General features: G+C 44.1%; 2 protein-coding genes and 1 long non-coding RNA gene across 3 annotated transcripts in view; 1 reads left to right on the forward strand and 2 right to left on the reverse strand.

The window, feature by feature from the left end:
- Nucleotides 1-656, reverse strand: part of LOC119950617 (rootletin-like) — a 136,616-nt gene extending 135,960 nt beyond the window's left edge. Inside the window, exon 1 of the mRNA XM_038773206.1 lies at nucleotides 381-656. Coding sequence (XP_038629134.1) covers nucleotides 381-464 — 84 coding nt within the window. The 5' untranslated portion in view covers nucleotides 465-656. The remainder of the gene's footprint in view (nucleotides 1-380) is intronic.
- On the forward strand, nucleotides 135-8,097 carry LOC119950621. Its single transcript, XR_005457375.1, has 2 exons — nucleotides 135-476; nucleotides 7,845-8,097. It is a non-coding gene; the product is annotated as an uncharacterized LOC119950621 (long non-coding RNA).
- On the reverse strand, nucleotides 4,660-26,048 carry LOC119950618 (adaptin ear-binding coat-associated protein 2-like). The gene is made up of 8 exons (XM_038773212.1): nucleotides 25,862-26,048; nucleotides 14,378-14,478; nucleotides 13,378-13,482; nucleotides 10,836-10,917; nucleotides 10,076-10,184; nucleotides 8,529-8,682; nucleotides 7,685-7,781; nucleotides 4,660-5,000 (listed from the first exon to the last, which is right to left on the reverse strand). Exons 1-8 carry the CDS (start codon nucleotides 25,951-25,953, stop codon nucleotides 4,952-4,954), a joined length of 789 nt encoding a protein of 262 aa, XP_038629140.1. The 5' UTR covers nucleotides 25,954-26,048; the 3' UTR covers nucleotides 4,660-4,951.
- Nucleotides 26,049-26,778: the final 730 nt, after the last annotated feature.

Raw genomic sequence — 26,778 nt, forward strand, 5'->3', positions numbered from 1 at the left:
AAACCCGTGCAGACACCAGAACGTGCAAACTCCACGCAATCACCCAAGACCTGAAATGAACTTGGGTCCCTGGCTCTTGTGAGGCAGCAGTGCTAAACACTGCAATCCAGGACTGACCCAAATCTGCCTGGGGTAGATAAAGACAGTGCCAGGCTGAATGGGCAGTGTGTACATGCCGACACAGATTTAAATTCGTACTGATCCAGGTTAAAATTGCAAATGGCAGTCACTGATCCGGTTAAGCCTCGGCTGTGCACACAGGTCACTGACCCCGACCAAACTTACAACCATGCATGCGCAGATTAAACTGATAACTCCATTCTGAAAATAAAACAGTAGCACCTGGTCTGAAATCGTAAAGAATCGTAGAGGAAAATTACCAGTGCTCCAGAATAAATGCGATGAAGTTGAAAACATGAAAAATTCCGATCGGCATCAGAACAATGTAGGAGGGGAAATGACATCGGCTTAGAAACGTGAATATTATTTTTTAAATACAGCTTTTTTCGGTTAAAGTGAACTGCAGCATGTTTAGAGTTTGTACTGTGCTGTCTTTAAACCCGTGTCAGAGTTCAAACGGCATTAAATGCTGCAGGGTTCAACAGGGTATCAAGGGCAGGGACTAGTATCAGGCATAGCAGTCTTACTCCCACTGCTCAGAGCGCCCTCCCCCTGCTGTCTGCCTGTTAAATGTTTGGAGGGAATTTTCCCAACCCACGTGTTGTCAGAGATTGTTAGCATTGGCCGAGAAACTGCCCCTTTACAGCTGGAACTTCCAGATATGTTTCCGTTTTAAGCAGCTCTCACATTTCCCCTTTTGCCATCTCGTACACTGTAACCTCCCGGTTTAAACAGCACACAGAGGCCAAGTTTCTCCAGGCATTCTTCACATCTCTGCCCTCACGCTCAGGATCAGTCTCCCGCCCCTTTGCTGTACCAACTTGCGGAACTTGATTTTCTGCTGTATATCTCAATCCTGTTGCAGCCTGCAGCCGTGAATACCTTCAGCACGGGGTCAATGGGTGGAACTGCTCTGCCATTTAATAGGATCATGGCTGATCTGATTGTAACCTCAACTCCACATTCCTGCCTCACCCCCTATAACTTTATCTACCACTGCCTTAAGAATATTCAACGAACCTGCCTCCACTGCCCTCCGCAGAAGAGTTCCAAAGACTCACAACCCTCGAGAGAAAAAAATCCTCTGCGTCTGTTTTAAATGATGTGGAGATGCCAGTGTTGGACTGGGGCGAGTACAGTAAGTTTTCTTACAACACCAGGTTAACGTCCAACAGGTTTGTTTCAAACTCAAGCTTTCGGAGCACTGCTCCTTCCTCAGGTGAATGATCAATCCATTCACCTGAGGAAGGAGCAGTGCTCCGAAAGCTCATGTTTGAAACAAACCTGTTGGACTTTCACCTGGTGTTGTAAGTCCGTTTTAAATGGGAGACTCCTTCCTTTTAAAACTAACCCCCAGTTCTAGTCTCTCCCACAAGGGTTAACGTTCTTGCAGCATACACCCTGTTGTGTCCCCTCAGGATCTTATGTTTCCATAAGATCACCTCCCATCCTTCTAAACTCCAATGGGTACAGGCTGAACCTGGCCAACATTTTCTCATAAAATATATAACCCCTTCATCCCAGATACAGTCGTCAACTTTCTCTAAACTGCAGGTTCACAAATAGCAAAAGTTATTGAGGTATAAATGTTATCCAGGGCACCAGAACTCCTCTGCTCTTTGTTGAATAGTGCTGTGGGATTTACACCCACCTACCTCTTCGGAGTGCTAGCACCAAAAACAGCACAACACTCCTTCTGTATTCCAAGTAAAATCTAGATTATGTACTCTGAAGACTGGGCGGCACAGTGGTTATCACTGCTGCCTCTGGCACTGAAGACCCGAGTTTGATCCCGGGTCACGTCCATGTGGAGTTTGCACATTCTCCCCATGTCTGCGTGGGTTTCACCCCCACAATCCAAAGATGTGGTTAGGTGGGTACTCTAAATTTATTATTTTAATTTTTTTAATTTTTTTTAAACGTACTCGACGGAAGTCTCAGGTATAGGGATTTGTGCGGGGTTGAAATACACAACTGTCTGACTCTCAGGCAACAATATTACCACCCGTCAGTCATGGGTGATCAGTTCTTGCTTGACTGATAATGGCTGAGAATAAGGAGTTCCTTTTTTTTGGAAAATATATATATTTTTTTACAAGGGATAATTTAGCGTGGCCAATCCACCTACCCTGCACATCTTTGGGTTGTGGGGGTGAGACCCACGCAGACACGGGGAGAATGTGCAAACTCCACAGTGACAGTGACCCATCGCGCCAACCCACAAGGAGAGTTCCTAACACAAGTATAACGCCCCACGAATCAATCTCATGCAGTTCTGCAACATAACGTTTTTCCAGATGTGATTGTGAACCACAGCAAACCATAGAGTTAAGCTGATAAATGCACTGTGCAGTTCCATAAGGAGACAGAAAAGTGACAGGTTCCATCACTCACATCAGCTGGGGCAGCAGAAAGGAAGATGTAACTGGGCAAGAGAAATCAATTTCAAAATGTTCCTGGACAGTGGGTGAGGCTGATTAAGAAACCCTCCTCTCTCTATGCTTACTGCCTAAATTCACAGATGATAAATTAAAGATGGCACTCAAAAAGTCAATATAACTCTATCCCTGCAAATAAAAAAGGCGCTAGGTAGGGGTGGCACAGAAAACTGAAAGGAGATACCGTTTATAAACTGGGCAAGCAATTTGGACGGCTTGGTCTAAAGTGTGAGAAGTTATTTTACATTCAAAACTGTTCTTATACACAATTTTAAAAAGAGTCAACGGTTCTGAAATAAATACCAGTCAAGCTTTCACAGCAGCTCACAAGTGAAGAAAAGTTCAAACCATTCGCCAGATACGTATCAATTTGTTTGCCATACCCTGGCCTCAGGAATAAATGGACACACCAGCAAGTGCAATCTTTTTATAATCTTTAGGATTTGGAGATGATTCAGACTGAAGACTTCTGCTTGAAATCATTTAGGAATTCAGCCAGTTTGATGGTTAGCTATTTCAAACCCCCAAATATTTCTGCTTTTGTATGTAAAGTATGAAAACAAACTGTTTGTTAAATCCTACAGTAGCCATCACAAGTTAATCATTAATCAGGAATAGTCAGTACTTACAACATCAGCAGTCAGGCAAACAGTGGGCGATCCCTAGCTGAGCTGTTGTAGTCAATGTTAGGTGAGATTTCACTTTTAGCGTCCCTGGGGCGGGGCTTGTTGTAGAATTGCTCTCTTTTATTTAAACTGGTTATCTGAGCCAGTGCGGGGGGGCAGACCTGGCCAGAGACAGAGTCTTTGTTCTGGAGTTGTGGTGGCAGGTAACCAATAGCAAACTCCTCCCCTAGACGCTAACAAACCATAATTCAGCTTCTGCTTAAACACTTGAGATTTAGGAACAATATGTTTTAATATGCACCTCTTCAGTATACTAGTAAACAAATGCTTCAGTAACAGGCGCGTCACCAAGGTAATAGCGGAATTCCTCCTTTCACTGGTGTGTAGATTATTGTACCTTTTTTCATTAATGAAATCAGAGGGGTCATCTGTTCCTTTGAAGTACTGCTTTTCTTATGTTGGCCTGGCTCAATTAGGAACACATTTGGCTTGGAGTTTCTGATTTTGAGCACAATCTAGGCTGACCCGCCACTGTAGTAGTGATGGCAGTGCTGCATTTCTGAAGGTGCAGCCTTCTGGAGCTTGCTATTCCACCGGGCACAAAAGGTCCCATGATGCCATCCGACGAGGAACATGGAGCTCGCCAGATGTCCTGGCCAAAGTTCCTTCCCGCAACCAAACAGTCCAAAAAAAAGTTGTTGGTCATTAAACTCGTTCCTCCTTGTGGAATCCACACACGTGCAAATCAGCAGAAAAACTCAAACATTTCCAAATAGAAATAATTTCAATAAACATTTTTTATTTAGAACAAAGAAATTCCCTGATTTTAACCCAGAGTTAACATTATCAGCTCCCAATTTTCCAACTCCCCCCCCCCCCCCCCCCTCCCCCCCCCCCCCCCCCCCCCCCCCCCCCCCCCCCCCCCCCCCCCCCCCCCCCCCCCCCCCCCCCCCCCCCCCCCCCCCCCCCCCCCCAACAATTGCAGATTGCAGGATTTCGTCCCTCCAATCTGTATAAATACTGAAATAGACAAACTCTTATTTACAGACACAAATAGTTCACAGGTCAGCCCAAAACTGGCCAAAGCAGACAAATATTGTGGAAAAGAAAAGCAGATAGTATTTAGAGGCCTAGTCTTCAGCTACCATATATCACGTCCATCACCACCCACATCAATCTGTCACTGATTACAAATCCACCACTTGGAAGGAACGTGCTGCACGCCTGTTTCCTCGTGTGATTCAGTGAATCATAGTGCTTTGCTCTTTAAGTACAAATCAGTCCTTCACAGTACCCACCCCCCCCCCCTCACCCCACTAGCTGTTACAATGGAAGATTATCACACATGGAATGGAAATCTACTGAACACAGTGCTTGTGTGAAACGATGTGATGTGTTTAAGGAACGCTTCAGAGTTAAGACCATTATTACACACAACTCTCGTATAAAAAAAAAATCAAAAACTTGGTAATTCCTTTTTGATATACATTTGTGTCCCATCGGCCTTTTATGAAATGGGAGTCCAATCACTTTTGAAGCAAAAGCACTTCTACATGGGCTCTTGCGAACACCGTGGTTACAAGGATGGGACTGATGTTTTGGTAGAGATGCACTATTAATGGAAATGAAAATTCCAAGGCGGCAGCCTGAGCGTCCAGAATCCAGTTTGCTCTGGCACCACGAACCCCCAGTTACTTCCATCTCCAAAAATCCATTCAAAAAAGAAGTGTCAATCATGGTCTCAATCAAGGAGAAGGGTGCCCCATGTCAAAACTGAACCCAATTGGTGCTCTGGGCGACTTGGTTTGTAGAAGAGCTGAAGAACAAGAAAGTTAAAAATTATCAGAAGATATTTTGTACAAATTTAAATAAACATTAAAAAAATCTTTTTTTGAAAATTCCAATTAAGGGGCAATTTAGCTTGGCCGATCCACCTACTCTGCACGTCTTTGGGTTGTGAAGGTTAGACCCATGCAGACACAGGGAGAATTTGTAAACTCCACACAGACAGTGACCCGGGATAGGATCAAAGCCGGGTCCTCAGCGCTGTGAGGCACCGTGCCACCATGCGGCCCCTTTAGAAAACTTATGACGGTGTCAATTCCTGTATTGTCCCAGTGGCAAAGAAAACTTTCACCTAAAGTCTGTGATAGGTTCAGACCCAGGTTCCAGAGTGAAAGGACAAAATCCAAACAACTCATTCAACATCAGAATCCTGGAATCAGAGCAGCACGGTGGCGCAGTGGTTAGCATTGCGGCCTCACGGCGCTGAGGTCCAAGGTTCAATCCCGGCTCTGGGTCACTGTCAGTGTAGATTTTGCACATTCTCCCTGTATTTACATGGGTTTCGCCCCCACAACCCAAAGATGCGCAGGATAGGTGGATTGGTCAAACTAAATTGCCCCTTAATTGGAAAAATGAATTGGGTACTCTAAATTTATTTTAAAAAAAGAATCCTGAAATTTATTCTATAGAAATTATTTTAAATCTAGAACAAGAAGCTGATTTCATCCAGAATCCATGCATTCGATCACTTTCTCTCTCTGCCACACTTATATTTCATAGAATTTCATAGAATTTAGTGTGAAGGAGGCCATTCGGCCCATCGTATCCATACTGGCACTTTGAAAGAGCACCCTACCCAAGCCCACATCTCCACCCTATCCCCATGACCTAGTAACCCCACCCAACACCACGGGCAATTTTGAACACGAAGGGCAATTTAGCATGGCCAATCCACCTAACCTGCACATCTTTGGACTGTGGGAGGAAACCGGAGCACTCTGAGGAAACCCATGCACACACGTGCAGACTCCGCACAGACAGTGAACCAAGCCGGGAATCGAACCTCGGACCCTGGAGCTGTGAAGCAATTGTGCTAACCACCATGCTACCCGTACTTCCTAACCACCATGCTACCGTGCTGCCTGTACTTCTTAACCACCAACAAAAATTTCAAAATCACACTGTTCATTTTTCTTTGAAACCTTTCCCCCCTCTTTAATATAATCGATCCAAATCTTTTGAGAAGTAAAGATTCACCCCTTTTGTGCATGTCCACAGTCTTTTAGAAACAAAAGTTTTGCCTAATCTTTCATCTCCCTCAATTGATTTTCAAAAACTTGCAGTAGCTATTTAGCACAATGTGTAAAACCTTTCGAAAAGTGCAACTAAAATATAAACAAGAGGGTGGCATGGTGGCTGGCATCGCTGCCTCACGGCACCGAGGACCCGGGTTCGATCCCAGCCCGGGGCACTGTCCGTGTGGAGTTTGCACATTGTCCCCATGTCTGCGTGGGTCTCACCCCCACAACCGAAAGATGTGCAGGATAGGTGGATTGGCCTGGCTAAATTGCCCCTTAATTGGAAAAAGAAAATGAGTTGGATACTTTAAAAGTAATGTTAAAAAATGTAAATAATTAATTTAATAAAAATAGGCTGGTCTAACAGCTTTGACTCACACTTACACAGTAACAGGTCTATTCTCATTTTAGAATGGTTCTCTACCAATATTGTATCCTGACTCCCCAGCAATTACCTTATTAATTATTTAATGTAAAACCCGTGGTAACTGCTGGTTATATCATGCACTAAGTAAACACAACCATAGTTGTTTTGATTTTGCAAACATTATGCACATTCCGTACACCTATCCCTCACATAGTATGGCAGTGTTCCTGAAAAAAACACACGCTAAATAAAAATATGCCCTTCACAAGTGATTTTTCCATAATAAAACATACAATAAGGGTGGGTTACATTCCTAACCTGTAAATTTTAGGTTAATCTTTGAGCAGAGCCCGTTGGACACTAGGATCTTCTGTCTGTTCGCTTGGTCGTAGAGAGTGGTAAATGGTCGATAAGTTACTGCACCTCAGCCCTGGCAACATGCTGCTGAATGGCGGTTACACGGATGCAGAAACAGGGAGGACTGAGCACCAGACTGATTGGAGACCTAGATCACTACCAGGCCCAGAATTCCAACATCAAGCAAAGTTCCAGGAAAGTTGGACGCTCAGCTCTGGCTGAAGTTACAGCTGGTATAGTCCAGGGCGGCTGCAGGTACAGCCCAAGCCAGGGGACAGGAACAGAAAGATCCTTCCCCACTGGTAGAGGCCAGAAGCTGGTCCCTTTCCCATCAGGATAGCCAGGGAATCATTCCCGTTCATCTAGCAGAGACTGGGAATGCATCTTTGTCCCATCATCAGAGGTTAGGGGGATGAGTCACCATTCACCAGAAGTTGAAATATTTGACTGTCCACCAAGACAGACTGGAACATAGATATATAAGTAACAAGAGCAGTCCAATCAGTCCCTTCAGATTTACCAACTGTGCTAAACTGAAAATTGAGCTTGTAGCTGGGAGCCCTATGTGAAAAGATTCCCTTATTTGAAAACTGGTCCAGAACAAAAAATGGTTTTAAACAGGGGATTAATAGAATTTGTTTTTAACCATTTTATCTGTACTGATATCAGGTTTAAAGTGGATATGTCACAAACCTGGTTGCCGTTGCAAAGTCTCCCCAAACATCAGTTGCAGCAGTATGAGAAGCCAAAGCGGGAGATGGTTTTGGGGCATCAAAGTCTCCTAGTATTTCTGCAGAAATTATAGAGCAAATGAATAAATGAACCAACTAATCCATGAAATCTGTATTCACAGAGGCAGTGCGCACCAAAGAGATCAGGATGAATCCAACAAGACCACGACTGCAAAACTAAACAAATTGCAAATTGGGCATTTGCAACACAACTGTCTCCATCTTCTGAATATAAGCACTACAATTATAGACTTTAATGCATCTGTAATGTTCAACTGCTAATACAGAACTGCGCTGAACCTGGGTTATTTCTTTAAAGCTAATGCTCAAGCAATCTCTTTGAGGAAGTGATCTAATAAACAAATCTAAGCAATTCTAGCTGTGTATAAACTCAGAGGTCAATTACAGCTACTCAGATTATACCTTCAAGTGAACAGAACCCAGCATGAAATATCCAGGTCTTTCCCTTTCAGATTATTTTACCCAGAGAGAAAATGAGTATCATCCAGGTTAAAGTTATAGTTGCCATAGTCCCAGATGACCATAGGCTGTTTTCCCCTTTGAGGGGGAGAGCCGACTGGTGGTGATTTAACCCGAGGATCATCATACCTCCGGCAAGGGGCAAGGTTGAGAAGCCTGGTCTTCATGAATGACCTCAGCCAGTATGAGAATTGAATCCGTGCTGCTGGCCTCGCTCTGCATCACAAAACCATCTCTCTAACCAACTGAGCTAAACTGGTCCCCATCCAGGATTCCGGTTAACAAGACCGCAGTGAAACTCTCAGTTTTCTGCTGGAGTACTATACCTGTGGAAGATGTCTGTGTAGGCTCTTGCATCGTGCCCTGTGACCCTGGTGGTGGCAGCAGGAGTGGCATTTTAGCCCCTGGAGGTGGTGGGAGTAGGCCTATTCCAGTACCTGGTAAACGAGGCTTAGTTGATGAGTTTTCCTTCCGTACATTCTGAAAATGTGTTGGAAATGGTTTTGATTAAGCTAAAATTACATAAACAGCAAACAAACATGAAAGATGGCAAGTTCCAATTTTTTTCCTTCACCCTGCAAGCAGATGCTGGCTTAAACTGCAGTATTGTCCCATGGTTGCCAGATGTCTCTTTATTCTTGGCCCTTACAAGCAATGTAGACTATTTGTCCAATTCTGTCCTCATTGACATTGATATATGTACTTTCCAGAAATCTCTTTGAACAGTAATCAGGATCACTGATTAATGTTTCTTTTCCTTAGCTCAAGGTCAGTGTAGTACCCCTATTGATATCCCCATTAATAGCAGTTAACTCAGCACGGACAAGGTATTGAATCTAGTACGTTCCTTATTTATTGAAAGCTTTTAGGAGGTGCGCATTTGCTCCTCACCCCCATTCTCCTCACCTCAAGTGAAAACAGATCATATTGTTGTACATTTTATACTTGCAGTTATCGCCAACCGTACCACAGAAATATTTTGTCTGAATTCTACTTACAAAACTCTCTGCCCTATCATATTACTGTGACATAACTTGTGCATACTAAAGTTCTTACTTGTGTTAAAACCACAGTTTCTTGCTGCACGAGTTTTCTAATCTGCCCCTCCATACCACATTTTTCACCAAAACTAATCTGTCCCCCACACAAACACTCCCACTGAAGGATCGTCCACCCTATTCTTATTGTCTCACTGAAATGCATCTCCTCAATACTCAGACTTCCCACCGTCACCATTTCTTGAACTCTCCCTACTGAAGTCCCACCTCTCCAATATCCAAGTTTGTTCTGTATACTGAAATGTGGCAGGCCTGGTATCCTATAGAGTATCCAATTCATTTTTTCCAATTAAAGGGGCAATTTAGTGTGGCCAATGCACCTAGCCTGGACATCTTTGGGTGTGGGGGTGAAACCCACGCAAACACGGGGAGAATGTGCAAATTCCACACGGGCAGTGTCCCAGAGCCGGGGTCGAACATGGGACCTCGGCACTGTGAGGTATCCCATACATTTATCATATGTTGTGCGAAGAAGTTCCTTCTTGTATCCAATTCAAATTTATTTTATGGTGTTTAAATTTTTGACCTCTGGTCACATAATTGTTTTTAAATTTAAAGTACCCAATTCATTTTTTTTTCCAATTAAGGGGCAATTTAGCATGTACCATCCACCTACCCTGCACATCTTGTTGTGGGGGTGAGACCCACACAGACTCGGGGAGAATGTGCAAACTCCACACAGCATGTGACCCGGGGCCAGGATCGAACCTGGGTCCTTGGCGTCGTGAGGCAGCAGTGCTAACCACTGCACCACCACCCTCTGGCCACATAATTTTGTCTTATTTTAAATAATAGATGCTTCTGCTGTGCCTCACCCCAATGCTTAGCTTGATGGTCTGTCCCTCTTTAAATCCCAAGTCCAACTTGGGTCCGGAGTCTGGATTCTGAGCTTGTTTGGCGAGTTCACTCTGTTGCTTAACCCATCTACAAAAAAAACACAAAAATGCAGCATTTTGTTGGGAATAGTTGAAGCTATGTAAACCAGAATTTACAATAAAAATTAGATCTTTTAAAAAATAAATTTAGAGTACCCAATTCATTTTTTCCAATTAAGGGGAATTTATTGTGACCAATCCACCTACCGTGCACATTTTCTTTTGGGTTGTGGGGGCGAAACTCATGCAAACATGGGGAGAATGTGCAAACTCCACACGGACAGTGACCCAGAGCTGGGATCGAACCTGGGACCTTGGCGCCGTGAGGCAGCAGTGCTAACCACTGTGCTGCCCATAAAAATTAGATCTTAAACAAAAATAAGAAAAATAAATCAGGATATTTATTTAGTTACACTACCTTCATCAGTGACTTGAGACACAAAATTTGTTCCAGGGTGCCCAAGTGTTGGTCTATACATACTTTCAAGATTCCAAAATGGAACCATAAGATTGCTGTAGTTTCTGCCATTAAAGTTGAAACATGGGAATATGATCTTTCTTTAGTGATTAAGAATATATTACGGCAATTTGCTCCATGGACTTAAGACGGGACTTGCAATTCCTTGATCTAGACATTCAAACCATCTGTTCAGAAGTTGTTAATCAAAATTTGTCTGGACTACAATGCCAAGCAACTTACTTGAAGTGATCCTGGAGACCAACATTAAAATCAAAAGCATCGCCCCGGTCAACAAATCCAATGCCGATGAATGCGCGTCGCCCTGGAAAATGAAACAGCTTTTGTCAAACGATACATTTACAATTTCACATTTTACGCATCCTCTTTCCAGCCAGTAGAGTGGACATATCAATGTGATCAAGATACAATATTAAAGTACCAGTCATAACGTTTTGACTCATAAGAGACTAGTGAGCCATCCAGCCCCTCCAGTCTATTTCAGCTTTTAATTAGATCCTAGCTGATCAGTACTTTCAACTTCAATTACATGCCTTTGCTCCTGATTAACTGAACCAGAGTTTGAGAATTCAGATTCCCACCACCTTGTGAGAAAGTAGTTCCTGATTTCACTTCTTTTTGGCCGAGCACTAATTGTATGATTATGTTCTCTTAATCTGGATTCACTCATCAGAGGAAAGTTTCTATATATCAACCTACTTAATTCCTTAATCATTTTAAATATCTTGATTAGATCATCCAACTGTAGGAGCTTGCTGATATAAACCTGCAGCTTGCTGTTTTTGGGAGGTCACCAGTTATACAATACAAATTGAAGCGTATATGCAGATACAGGTTGTGTAATTGACAATAGCTCAGTATTTAATTTTCATATTTTATGTGTGCACGGGGGCTGCAAATTTCACAAATTTAAATTGCCCTAACCTAGTTACACATTGGGTTCCCTTCTGGCTTTGAGGGTAAAGTTACCTGCTGTAACTATCCACAGGTTAAATCTTTGGTGATTTTAGGCACCAAATCTGTTGATCATCGTCTGCAAGGGATGAAAGGGGGGGGGGGGGGGGGGGGGGGCAGGCAACGGTAATAGGAACACAATTGGCCTCAGTACCCCGAAGCTAGGGAAGGAAAAACAGAACTAGTGGATGGCAGATCTATTCACTGATATCTGAGAAAAGGATGGAAATGTGAAGTTATCTTGTTTTCCCCCTCACATCCATTACTCAAAGTAAAGTAACAGTTAAAGCTTCGTTTACAATGCCTTAAAATTACAACCTACAATCTAACTTAAAATTTCCATCGGAATCATAGAATTATAGAATCCCCATAGTGCTGAAGGAGGCCCATCAAGTCTACAGCTAACCTCCAAAAGAGCACCCAAAAGGCCCACTCCCTTGCCCTATCCCCGTAACCCCACCTAACCTGGGCACTAATGGGCAATTTAGCATGGCTAATCCACCTAACCCGCATACCTTTGGACTGAGGAAACCGGAGCACCTGGAGGAAACCCACACAGACATGGGGAGAACATGCAAACTCCACACAGAAAATCACCCACGGCCAGAATCGAACCAGTGTCCCTGGTGCTATGAGGCAGCAGTGCTAAGCACTATTAATATATTAGTTTTCTCCTCCCTTTGAAGTTTTCACATTAACTTGCAATGTTAATGTAAGCCTACTTGTGATACTAATAAAGATTATTATTATTACGGGTTTGTATCACACTCCAGGTCTTGAATACACATCCTAGGATAAGGTAGGGCTGCAGTACTGTAGAAACCACCCTTCAGTTGGGTGGTCGAGGTTCTTTCTGCCCATTCAGGTAGACATTAAGAAACCCATGGCACTATTCCAAAAAGTGCTGCAAGCTCCTGGACAACCAAGAGGCAAATCAGATTAGCCAATCTTACTATTTGAGGGATATATGTGCAAAACTGTTACTGTCTTCACATACAAATAGCTGCAGGAGTGCGCAATTGCAAACGAGTTACATCAGGGCCAAATTGGTAAAACCCTTTAATATGCAGGTTTGTGCAGACTCCCGGCGATTTAAAAGAGACTATGCGGTGCAACAAATAAGCTCCACAATGCGGAGGTTTAAAAAAAAATTTAGTGTACCCAATTGGTTTTTTTTTCCAATTAAGGGGTAATTTAGCATAGCCAATCCATCTACCCTGCACATCTTTTGGGTTGAGACCCACGCAGACACGGGAAGTATGTGCAAACTCTACACGGACAGTGATCCAGGCAGAGATTGAACCCTGGTCCAGTGCTAACCACTGCGCTACTGTGCTGTCCCAAATGGATGATTTTTAAATGCCCTAGGAAGTAATATTACTTTAAAGTTAATATAAATACAAGATGTTGTTATTGAAATTAGAGGGAACGTTGGTGCACATCAAGAAAGAAAGCAATTTATTGTGTGAATCATTCAGTGACGCTCAGGCATCAATAAGGCGCAATATAAATTCATTCTTTTATGCTTGAGCTCTTTATTGTTTATTGTGTGATTTCCCACATGTAATCACAAGTCATAATACAGACCATCTTATATTGGAGATAGAAGAATAAATTAATTGATATGTTGCTGAAGATGCCACGAATCATCTTCGGCAGCTGAAGCCACATAATGCAACAAAAGCATTCGCAAGTTACCTTGAATGCCAAAATCATGCAAAAATCCATGTCCTTTAGTACATTAGTGAAATGCTAAAGAGCTAAGAGCTTCAGACATCAGGCCTGAATAACCCCTGCCCGGTAAAATTACCGTTTCCATCTTCTATGCGAATTACAAAGTATCTGCTTGAATCGACAACACTTTCCACTGCAATCCCTGGAAACTGGTCCACTGGGGACTGTGCAAACAACTCTCCTGAGGAGAAAACAAGCCAAAACAAGGTTAAAATAAAAGCAAAATGCCACAGATGCTGGAAATCTGCAACAAAAACTGAAAATGCTGGGAAAATGCAGCTCGTCTGGCAGCATCTGTGGAAAGAGAAACAAAGTTAAGGTTTTGAGTCCTTATGATTGTTCTTCAGAGCTGATGAGAGGGAGAAATGTGTTGGCTTTTATACTGATGAAGAGAATATGACAACATAAAAAAAACACATTTCTACCTCTCTTCAGCTCTGAAGGACAGACATGAAAAGTTAACTGTTTCTCTTCACAAATGCTGCCAGACTTGCTGAGTTTTTCCAACATTTTCTGTTTTAATATAAGGTTAAACACCATTACAACCAGCATCTCAGCAACAACTGGTGTCACTCTCAAGTCAATTTTCTACAGCGGTTAGTGCGGTCTCCGATGCTCACCACAGAGATTGCTAAATACACGTTATCAAAACGCACCCATCAGGAAACAAGTACTTTCCCATACTGCTGGGCCAGGCAACTTTAAAAATTGCATTATAAAAAATATTTTGATGTCAGGAACATAGACATTACCATTTCATTTGAAGATATTATGGGGCAAGTACTACAATAGGAAGCACGATGCTCCCTTGCTGCATGTTTAAATCATGGTGATAGCAGCCTCTGCTCCTATTCAAATAATTTGATATCGACAGAGAGCGCACACCTTTATTGAGCTTACCTTCCTGAATGTAGCATGAACAGGGTGCTCCGTTTGGCCTGAACAGTATAATACTTATTTTTTTTAGGATGGTGGGAGAAGGCTTTCTGCAGAGGATTCAAAGTTTTAACTGGGCTCTCTGAACTGAACACTGATCATCTCACAGGCAATTTGAATGTCTGAGTTGCAGCGAATACCTGAAATCCTGTCTTCCAACTTAATGTAGGCAATATTTCCTTTGGCTGTTATCCGGAGTCTCCCAGTCCAGTCAGGTTGGTCCAACTTCCAATCTGCAGCTCTAAGCAGGAAAACGGGACAGTCTTACAACAAAGTTACTTAGAAACAAAACCCCCTCTGCACATCAGTGCTAACGTGTACCCCGACATACATTGAATGGCAGATAGCATCAACTCCAATCACATTCAGTGGTAATGCATTCACATTAGTCAGCCCTTCACATTTCTGGCACACAAGTGCACTCGTAGGTTTATCTCTCGACAACTGAATTTTTTTGGAACTTTAACATAAATGTAAATTGTTATTCTTAGGCATGTTGGAGTACGAGGCAATAAGCTGAGGCGAATGCCTGCACCACTAGTCAGGGTGAACTTAGGATGGAGTTCACAATAAAAGCACATCAATACTTTCTCCTACCACATAACGTGAGTTTTCAAAACAGTCAGACTGGCCCAGATATAACGGATATGTGTCGCATACATTGTGATGAAACGTCCTTGCAATTACATTTCATCCCTCTAAGGAAGAGGCATGTATGAGTCCTTCCTGCTTATTTTGTTTGCTCCCATTTCTTTTAATTTATTATTTGGTCCGTGGACCCATAATCAGAAGTGCCTTTAAGCAGAAGATTCAAAGTTGAGAGCCTGCTTGCCAGAAAAGAAGAAGCCAGACTCTTTGGCACCGAGTGGATCTTAGGAACCAGCTTTGGAGGGAATCAGTTTGATTGGTTAACCGGTGGGTTGGCTAGGGACAGTGTTCTGCCTGACAACGGTTAGTGATTGATTCCTGCGTGATGTTTTCTGAGAGAACTCAGCAGCAAGTGTTTAGACCCTGGAAGTGAAAGGAACTCTCTCTCTCTCCTGCTTGCTGAAGTAAAAGAACTACTCCATCGTTCTGAAAGCAGTGAGTGCCTGGCACATCCTTTGTTGTAAACCTGAAATAATATTGAGTCTGCAGAGAAAGTAGACCACCGTGCCAAATAAAACTTAGAAGGAAGAAGTACCAAAACAAAAGCCTGAACTTCAGAACGACATTGACTGGAAGTCATCCCAGTGCAGCAAAGATCCTTATCCTTTTATTCTTATCAATATTTTATTTCCATTTCCACCACCCTTTACCCTCTGTTTGTCAGTATAGAGTGGGGCGAGTTAGGAATGGGGGTGGTTTCAAAAGGGGTAGTAGATAGTCAGTTATATTTTCGGTCCGTTTAATTATAATACTGTACATAATAAAGGTTGCTTGTGTTTTAAAGTTACAAACCCAGTGACTGTAGATATTGGGCTCAACAAAGGTCCTCGGGTATTTTAAAATAAAATCTAATTTCACCAGTTGTGACTGCGGGTCAAGTGATGCTGGAACTGACCACGCACTAGCCTAGGGTGTTGTGACACTGTGTATAGAATTATTGACAGGCCTACATCTGAACACTTCAGCATTCCATTATGTCGTTCACGATCTTAAACAACACTATGGTTTCTGTTGGAGGTCAATTCACATTACAATGTTTCTCCCGCCCAAAACCTGTTTAAGAATAACTTCAAGTACTTGATGTGATCATCCAGAGCAAAACGCAGGAAAAGTTTGAACTTTCCAGTGTGAACATCCTCCATGATTGCATACTTATGATCTTGAGACACTGATTCATTGCTGCATCCTGTGCCACAGGCCCTGGCAGTCTCCAAATATCTCAGACAAGAGGTCATTATTCATATACAACTCTAAATAACATTGCCAGTTTATTCCAACAATGAAAGACATAACAGCCAAGTTTCACCCAGCCCTTCTCAAATGTCCACATGGGTGCATTTTCCAGGAACCTTCATTAGATACTAATCAGAAATCCTGGCTTCGTAGAGCTAGGGATGTCAAATTGCTGCCTTGACCCCGATCAGAGCACTAAGCAATGATTAGGATCAAACCTGGGACCTTGTGATTCATGTTTGGCTCAATTTCTTATGAAACGTGTATAACAAGAGTTTGAAAAATCCCATTGTTGCTTCTCCAAACAATGCAGTTCGGGTAATGTTCTTAGGACCCATGGATTTGTGTGCTTCGGTTACTGAAGACAAAGACAGAAACATAAGAAGGGTTGGCAGTGTGCCAGGTTGATTAATTTTCAGGAGCTTGCACTGTTAAACAATTGCCTTCACTCTGCAGAAATATCTCAAGGTGGAAGATCTTCAAGTGCTGGTTATGATTTTCTTTTGCCAGGTAATGAAGCTATGATCAGCAGTTCCTTTTCACCAAGTTGTATGGTGCACATGTAGCCTCATGTGGCTTTCCGATCTTTTTATCAAGATCTTATCATCTCTGGAACATGATTATATTCAGAAGAATCTTTTCTGTCAAAAGAAATGGCTAGCTTCGGTCAGCAGTCATGCCACAATCAACACCTCTGTGTAGCTCGCTTGAGCAACATATAGGTGATGGAACAGAATGCCCAGGCAGAAGCATGGCATAATGAATGATAGCGGAGTAAAAGTTTATGTCGCCTGAACCGTGATGTCCAGGTGCTGTACCCGAACTGTGTCAGGAGGTTTTTGGAGAGATCCTACCCGATTTGCACTCGGTTGGGTGAAGTTTCTCATTGGCGTGGCGCGAGGTGTCAAAACCTCATTCAGGTGCCGGTGCTCTACTACTTCAGCTACCTCAAGGAAACTACTCCATCTATTCCACAGGGGTTTCCTGTACAGGCTGTTCATGCACATTCTCCACTTCCTTACCATCTTTCTCCATCCAGGGATGTAATTTTTCTGACCAACAGCAGCCCCAATGAAGGACTTTTATTACAGGAATCCAATCATGCTCCAAGGGGGAATCTGGGGTGGAGTGTGTTACATGGAACAGTGACGTGCAACCATTTTGTTTAGAACACCTTCATAGATTCCAGGTAGTACTTGATTTTTGGTAGCTCAGGAGTCCATGGCCCAATGTGCATATCCTATTTGACAGATCACAGACCCTGTATAGTTTACCTTTAGGGGTTGCTCTTTAACCTTTAGTTACACTTCAAACCCCGCCCCGCCCACAACCCTCAATCTATGGTTGCGCTTTGCAGAATGATTAAGTTTTTAAAATAAGACCCAATCCAAAGAACTGTACTCAAAATCTGGACTGACATTCCAGTGCAGTAGAGAGGAAGTGCTGCACTGTTGGAGATACTGTCATTTGGATGACTACACTTCAACCGTACTTCGCTGGCTGTGCTCCAGGATATCCTGAGGGAATGAACGGTGCTTTTTTTTTTTTCTTTTAATATTTGCAGCTATTAAAAACCAATATCACTCCGGGCGGCATGGTGGTGCAGTGGTTAGCACTGTTGCCCCACGGCACTGAGGACCCGGGTTCGATCCCAGCCTCGGGTCACTGTCCGTGTGGCGTTTGCACATTCTCCCAGTGTCTGCCTGGGTCTCACCCCCACAACCCAGAGATGTGCAGGTAGGTGGATTGGCCACGCTAAATTGCCCCTTAATTGGGGACTCTAAATTTATTTTTAGAAACCAATACACAGACAGGCAATTCCTGCACCTTGTCACAAAAACCTCTACCCACAACTCGTGAGGATGCTGACTATGGTTCAATGCATTGCAATGTTGAGCTGCATAATTTTATATTAAAATCTCTCCTGAAGACAGTGATCCTTTCAAGATGGCCTCCAGGAGACTGTTTAGGCCTTCACTCTTCATGCATGAACCTGAACCAGTTATTTGACTGTAATGAAAGAGAACCAAGCCTAATCATCATGTCTACAAAAAGGAAGAATGAGTGGATTATAAACAGGAGCAGGATGTTTGGCTGATTTCTCCTTTCCCATCCAATTGTCACATACCTAACTTCCACATTGGCGGTGATCTATAACAGTGCCCCTCCCCTCCAATATATGCTTCAGGAAATGAAATGAAAATCGCTTATTGTCACGAGTAGGCTTCAATGAAGTTACTGTGAAAAGCCCCTAGTCGCCACATTCCGGCGCCTGTCCGGGGAGGCTGGTACGGGAATCGAACCGTGCTGCTGGCCTGCTTTAAAAGCCCGCGATTTAACCCAGTGAGCTAAACCAGCCCACAGACAACCTGCAGCAGGCACCACAAACCCATAGGAGAATGCAAAATTCTCCAAATCTGGCAGCAAGAAAGGCAGTCCAACAGCAGCGTCTTCTCCCAGGCCAACATATCCAAATTGCTAATCACTCAAAACAGCTCTGCTGGGCAGGACAAGGCATTTGTATGCCAGACAGCAGACTCCTGATGTTACTGTTACACTGGGAACTCAGTCACTTCAGGAGACTTCAAGGAAGACAACAGAAGTGCTTTAGGGATGTTCTCAAAGTATTGCTGAAATGTCATGGTTAGCCCATGGGTGTCCCTGGCCTGAGTGACCAAAAGCTTCATTCAGGAAGACACCAAACACAGAGGGCGAAATTCTCCCATCCGGAGACTAAGTGCCGACGCCGGAGTGAAAACCGGAGTGTTTCACTCCAGTGTCGGAGGCCGCTCCTCGCCCCCTATTCTCCCACCCCCAGGGGGCTAGGAGCGGCGCCGTGTCAATTACACGCGGCCAGCGCCGCTCAAATGACGTCACCCACGCATGCGCAGGTTAGCCGGCGCCGGCGCGGGGCGGCGGAGGAAAAGAGTGCGTCCTTTAGAGACGCCGGCCCGCCGTTCGGTGGGCACCGATCACGGGCCAGACCCCTACTGAGCGCCCCCCTGGTGCTCGATCCTCCCTCCCCCCCACAGACCGCACACGCAGCGTTCGCGCGCTGTTCACGCCGGTAGCGACCAGGTGTGGTTGGCGCCGGCGTGAACCCGTCGGATTGGGCAGGCCACTCGGCCCATTCGGGCCGGAGAATCGCCGCTCGCCTGCTACAAATGGGGAGCGGTGATTCTCCGAGCGGTGTGTCATGAAACGCGGCACGCCGTTTTTGAGGGGGGGGGGGGGGGGGGGGGAGGAGAAAGAGAGAGAGAGAGAGAATCGCGCGCGGGTGCCAGGGCGGCGTGGCGGGAATCGCCCCGCACTCCTCCCACCCGGCGTGGGGGTCGGAGAATTGCGCCCAGAGACTTTGTCGGAGAGACTAGAGGTGAACACACAAACCTCCCAACAACCAATCTTTTTGACCAACCAGGCAGCATCTGCTCCGCATGCGGCAGTCAACAGATCACATGTTGGACTACCAGCCATTTCAGAACTCATGGAACTAGAGTGGAAGCAAATCATCCTCAATCCTGAGGGACTGCTTAAGAGGAAGAAGAGAACCTGGAATTTCTGTGGTCTGTATGGCTCACTTCTATCTTGGAGACTGAATCGAGCAATTGAACCAGTGGTGAAATCATCAAGAAATGTCAACGGTAAATGCTTAGTTACAGTGACCCTTCAGACATGTTCTAATTGAATTGCAGAACAAGCTTTGGGTCTGAATGGTTATTTCCTGTTTCAATATCACTGTCCTGCATCCTAGAACAGAATAAAGAATTGTTTCACACAGCTTCCAGTCTGTGTCACGTATAATTATTGATGTTAACTGTGCAAATTATGGGGAGCCACGGTGGCGCACTGGTTAGCACTGCTGCCTCACAGCACCGAGGCCCTGGGTTCGATCCTGGCCCTGCGTCACCGTCTGTGTAGAGTTTGCACATTCTCCCCGTGTCTGTATGATCTCGCCCTCACAACCCAAAGATGTGCAGGGTAGGTGGATTGGCCTTGCTGAATTGCCCCTTAATTGGAATTTTTTTAAAAACAACTATGCTCAATTATTTATAACTAATATTTTTTAATTGATTTTTTCATTAAGTTGTTATCTTGTTCTGTTCCGGAGTTTACAAATTGCTTGCACACTCTACTTCTTGTTAGATATTTCCTTCCTGCATTTGTTCCAATTCTTCCTCTAGATCACAGTTCTCTGCTCATGTGAAACAGTTGGCACGCACCTCCAGCATGGTTCAGACGGATTTCACCTTTCTTGGTAAAACCACGTCAGCAAATAATCTCATAATTTATTTGCTATTCTAGACGGAGGCTAGATTCAGCAAATAAATTTGCAAAGTCGACATGCTTTAGGAAAACAAAGTGTCTAATAGCATAAATTCTACACCACCCAGTAAATGGACACTGCAAGTATGATACCGAACCATACGGACTAGGGTTAGCATCCTGGATGTGCAATTAACCCCAACATCTCTAAATTTGACTGGAGAGGGAGAAATGAAACCAGCCAAGGTTCTCGCTCCTGATTGTTATCCAGAGATCTCTGCACACACAAGGACATTAGGCAAGCACAACAATTTACATTTATGTAACTCCGTTAATACAGAACATAATTCCAAGAGCTGCAAGGTGGTGCAGTGGTTAGCACTGCTGCCTCAGAGTGCTGAGGACCCGTGTTCGATCCCTGCACCGGGTCACTGTCCATGTCAGAGTGAAGACTGCACATTCTCCCCATGTGTGCATGGGTCGCAGCTCCACAACCCCAAAAATATATGCTGGGTGGGTGAATTGGTGATGCCAAATTGCCCCTCAATTGGAAAAAAAATATTTAGGCAACTAAATTTTTTAAAAATAAATAATTCCAAAATGCATCACAAAGGTACAATTAGCCACAAATAGGTGCAGAGCCAAAGAATATATGCTGAAGAGTGGGCACAACGATTTTGCAGAGGCAAAGGTGATGACAGGGGAAATTTTACTAAAATACAAGCCGACATTTTTTCGAATGAAGGGGCTGGAAGCAAGATCGTTGTTGAATAAGCTGCCAAGTTGTGTGCAGTCTAGTTGAACAAAGACAGTAATCAGGGAAAAGACTAGAATCAGTGGCAAGGATACCAAATTTACAACAGGAGCTTCAAAAATGGTTTTGACCTTTCCAACATTTAATCAAAGGATTGAACAGGTCACTTAAACTGGACGTAGGACTGACGGTGCAAAAAGGCAATGAAGGGGTGAGAACACAGGTGGAACTAGGTGTTGTCAGTGTCCAAGGAGAAGCTGTTCCTACATCTTTAGATGATGTTGCAAAGGCAGCATATAATTAGAGGACATGGACAGGTTTTTAGGGAACCCAGAGATAACAGCGCAGCTGCCAGATGCTAAGCCCGGGCTAGACAGGCTGTGACTACCCCAACTCACTTCTTTGAGAGGGACACTATCCAGCCCAGATGTTGGGGCCCATGGGACAGTCAAGTGATTTCTGGACCAGCTACAGGGAGTGGGGGGCAAACCCCTATCACATTATTGGAGTCAAGACATACTGTATCATAGAGACACCGCTGAATCGACAATGGAGCAATTACAGGAAGAAAGGATTGATGCATCAGTTTGAATGATAAACAGAATTGAAACAAAGGAAAACATTAACAGTACATGTCCAGCAGCAGCAGCAGCGATGGCACAGAGTCTGGCCATCTCTCATGCGCCCAGAAACATATGCTCTGTGGTTTCACAGAGGGATCAACAGCGTGATTTAACCAGCTGGTGTGGCAAACCGTCTGTGAATTCAGCTGACAACTGTCACTTCCGATTAGTACAAAACTAATGGGATTCTGCACATCATATAATATTTGCCTATGTATAAACCAATCGCTTTATACATTTTTGAGACTATGTTTTTTGCCCATGGTATTTTTCTCACCCAGCAACATTCCCCAGCTGGGAGGATCAGTGGCTTGAGTGCAACTGAAGGCATAATGATGCCAGCAATGGAGATGGGGAAGCAGAAGCATAGTGTGAGGGATTAATGCAAGAGAGGTTTGAAGTCTCATCACAATAACCTATTAGAATATCTAGTTTGTAGTTGCCCAGACTACTTCCCCAATGTATTACCAATTGACAGAAGTACAGGAATGAAGGCAGTAACTGACATTTAATTTCAGCATGGCAAGAATTCTGTTTCCCTATAAAAGTGACGTATAGTGCAATTTGCCTCTTCAGTTAATTTGCACCAAGCATTTCACACACATGCAATTAGATAGCGTGCAATTCAGTAAATATTTTCAGCCACACAAAGCTTACAAATAAAACTCGCAGAGTCTAGCTGGGATTTCCAAATCTGGCACTGACTTCCTAAAACGCAATCAATTCCAGACCCTGTGTTTTATTGGAACCCATGCTGTTAAATTACTCCATGACAGACCTATTGTGAAAAACATAGTATCTTGTGTGGAAGTTGGTAGCTTTATAAAGAGAATCCTCATTTCATTGGAAACTTTATCTACTGAGGCTTGGAGGATCATATTCCTCAGTAGCAGGTCACGTGGCAAAACAAGTCAAACTGTATTTGCATCAAAATAAGAGTTTCTTTGCAGGTTTTCACAACCGTGACTATTTCAAGACACTCCTAGCTGCCCTTCCATTTTACACCCTCTACAAAATTATGAGAGGCATAGACAGGGCGGATAGTCAGAGGCATTTTCCAAGGGTGGAGGTGTCAATTACAAGGGGCACCGGTTCAAGGTGAGAGGGGGAAAGTTTAAGGGAGACGTGCAGAGAGTGGTAGGTGCCTGGAATGCACTGCAAGAGGAAATGGTGGAAGCAGGCACATTAGCAACATTTAAGAGGCATCTGAATGGGTACATGAATAGGGAGGAAAGAGGGAAATGGACCAAGTAAGTACAGATATTTTTTTAAAGTTAGGGCATCATGATCAGCACAGACTTGGAGAGCCGAAGGGCCTGTTCCTGCGCTGTACTTTTCTTTGTTCGCTTTGTAAACTGAAGCTCACATAAAATTCTACAGCCCGTATCCTAACTCATACCAAGTCCTGTATACCCATCCCCCTGTGCTCACTGACCTAAAATGGGCCACAGTTGAGCAACATCTCGATTTTAAAAAATTCATCCTTTCTGTCAAACCCCTCCATGGCCTCGCCTCATCACTTCCAGTCCTACAACACCTCCAATTCTGACTTCTGTTTTAAAATAAATGTAGAGTACCCAATTTATTTTTTTTCCAATTAAGGAGCAATTTAGCGTGGTCAACCCACCTACCCTGTACATCTTTGGGTTGTGGGGGCGAAACCCACACAAACATGGAGTGCCCTAATATCGCATTCAGTGCCTGGTGCCAAATTTGGTTTGACAAGATTGCTGTGAAGCACCTCGCTCGGGGTGCTTGTGTTAAAAAGGTAGAAAATAAATGCAAGTTATAGTTGCTAATACATAGTCTGAATCCAAACCCCATTCTTACACTTGTACTGAGCCGTTTCCTGTTGCACACCCTATGTTCTGAGTGATTATTGAACCCGCCGCCAGTGGGACTTTGCACAAAGTTCAAAATCCAGATTCTATAGTAGCAGCATCCTGTATGACAATGTGAAACATTTCCTCCAAGCACCACACTCAACAACAAGATCAAGGTCAGTTTCTGTGTACACCAACTGCTTTTTAAACAAGAAAAGGTACATTCTATTATCATTCTTTAGACCACAAGCACTCCTCCAATCCGGTAAATTCTGCACTGGCCTACTAACCTGGCAACAGCTATCTCCATCTACTGTTCCTTTTATGCTGCTGTCTAAGCTTCCCCAAAACCAATCAGTCCCATCTCCCTTTGCAGCATTTTTTAACTCTTGTACCACACCTATTTCTAATGCCCTGATGAGATTTTTTTCCTTTTAAATAACACAAAATTACAGAAAGAGTCGGGCAGTCATTTATAGCACAGATGGAGTCCATGCCGGTCATTGATATTACTGGAAAATGTTGGGGTTAAACAACCAATGATTATTGCCAGTATATGGAGGTAGTTTCTTGCCAGAAACCTGACAGTCTAAGGGTATATCTGGTTGAATGTACTTCAATTAATTTAATTGTTGAATGCTTACAATATAAACTGTTGAGATGTGATAGCCATTGAATCTACTAGCACAGGTAAAATAGGTCAGTATTTTTACATGCAATTTGGAAAATGCAGGCTGTTTTAACAAGCAGGCAGACCATAAATGCAAGATGTCATCAATATATGTTCCATTCTGCCAGTTTCTCAATACTGTCTGCACATTGTTCGTTGCCCTATTTACAATAGCACCTCCGTTTTGGACTTCTGTGGCATAAAACTAACTATTCAATGTCACTGCTGCAGCAATAATTCAACACAAGTAGTTCAGGTAGAAAAAACACTTTTAATAAGAGTTTCAGGGCAGCACGGTGGCACAGTGGCTAGCACTGTTGCCTCACTGCGCCAAGGACCCGGGTTCGAACCTGCCCCGGGTCACTGTCCACGTGGAGTTTGCACATTCTCCCTGTGTCTGCCACCCCCAAAACCGAAAGATGTGCAGGGTAGGTGGATTGCCACACTAAATTGCCACTTAATTGGGGGAAAAAAAGAATTGGACACGCATAAATATAAAAAAAAGACTAAACAAGAGTTTCAATGTGAACCTTGAATAAGGGGCACATAATCCAGAGCATCTGTCCACATCATTCCAAACACAACAGATTGATTCCAATGACTCAGGCTGGATATCATTTTGGCTTATTCACAGGGTCCTTCCTTATTCTTTGGCTGGTCATGATTCTGAATTTGCCATTCTTAGTGATCAACAAATAGATCATTTCCAACTAATGGTCAGAATCTTAGTAATGTTACTTTAACAATGACCAAAACAAGAAGAATATGAACCCCTTTAAGTCCCATATCTTATTCAGCAACGTTTTGTGGTACTGTGGATATTTTCGCAAAAGGGAGGCACTAATAATAATAATCGCTTATTGTCACAAGTAGACTTCAATGGTTACTGTGAAAAGCCCTTGGTCGCCACATTCTGCCTTCTGTTCGGGGAGGCCCGTACGGAAATTGAACCTGGCTGCTAGCGTTGTTGTGTACTACAAGCCAGCTGTTTAGCTCACTGTGCTAAACCCGCCCCCATTGTAACAGCTGTCAGAGCTGAGGCACAGCAGGGAAGAAAATGAAGCAAATCCTGCACCACACTATCTCGTGGGACATCCTGCCTCATGTACCCGAAGATCTGCGGATCGACAATCGGCCCTTTGAGCCACCCGAAGACCCACGGCAGAAACTGGCGACCCTGAAGTAGACATCATCGTCGAGTTGAACCCGACGACGACGTCTTCAGCTACGGAATTAACAACATTGTTCACTAACCATTCAATATGTGATTACGGCAGCAGCTATGTACAAAGTGATAATATTCTCCCAATTGTCAATGCTCCAGATTCCAGAGCATGTCAGTCCTTTCGCCCCCTCGGGATTGTACACATATCACACTCCCATGAGGATCCCTTGAGGTCCTCTACAACTCCCCCGCCCCGGTTTTCCATCTATCTTTTTCCTCATTCTTCGATCCTGACGTTATTCTGCTGTCTCTCTCCTCCCTCAGTCAAACTCTTACTCGGGTCTTACTTCCTTCATCGGAAACGGGAACTTCCACTATCACTTCGACCGGGGTTCATCACCAATGCCAGATGTCAGTCCGCATCTCCCGCGCAGCCCCGCCGTACCTGTAGCCTCGGTTCGTTGCCCTCGGCGGGATCCTGTAAACGTGAATCTCCGGCTTCACACAGAGCACCGACTCATAGTCACTTTCCGCCATCTTACTGCCCGCCGCACCACCGACCACAGGAGGACCCAATGCAGACGCACCCAACAATCGCGGGGCATCACGGGATATTGGAGGAGGCGCCGCCCGCTGCATCACGGGCTCTTGGAGGACGCCCGGCCATCGTCGGCTCCCGCGGCATCACGGGATACTGGAGGTGGCACGGTCTCAGTTTCCCGCGGCTCCTGCGAGAGAAGGGGATGAGGTTGTGGGCAGCCTGTGTGCAGACCAAAAGCCCCCAAGCGAACGTGTAAAGTGATGTTTTGTACGTTTCTCACATTAGGAAATTGATCTATCTCAGGTTATAAGAGATGTAGTAGAGCTACATCAACAGGAGCAAGATAACCTCACAATAAATAACAGATGCGGATTTTTTAAAAATTCGACCATCAACAATTTCAACACCCACAGAGCAATAGTACAGAACTTTCTTCAAGTTCAACTATAAGGTGGAGGATTTGAGTATAAGAAAATTAACGTCGCTTCCCCTGAAAAATTAAGGAAACACAGCATCTGTTTAAATGTTTTACTGGAGGTGGATATACACCTCAGACACACTATGTGATTTGTGCACAAGTACTGTCCAATTACACATTAAAGCCCACCAAATTAAAATTACCAAGCATGAAATCTGTAACAGACGAACATTCATGTAATAACACCCAATGGCCACCTGAGAGCAGGCCCCCCATAGAGCCCAGTGGGAGCCCCCCATAGAGCCCAGTGGGAGCCCCCCGCCCCCTCTCCCCTCCCCTCCCATAGAGCCCAGTGGGAGCCCCCTCCCAGAGAGCCCAGTGGGAGCCCCACCCCCCCTCCTAT

The sequence above is a fragment of the Scyliorhinus canicula genome, chromosome 16 (assembly GCF_902713615.1).
Source record: "Scyliorhinus canicula chromosome 16, sScyCan1.1, whole genome shotgun sequence".
NCBI lineage: Eukaryota > Metazoa > Chordata > Chondrichthyes > Carcharhiniformes > Scyliorhinidae > Scyliorhinus > Scyliorhinus canicula.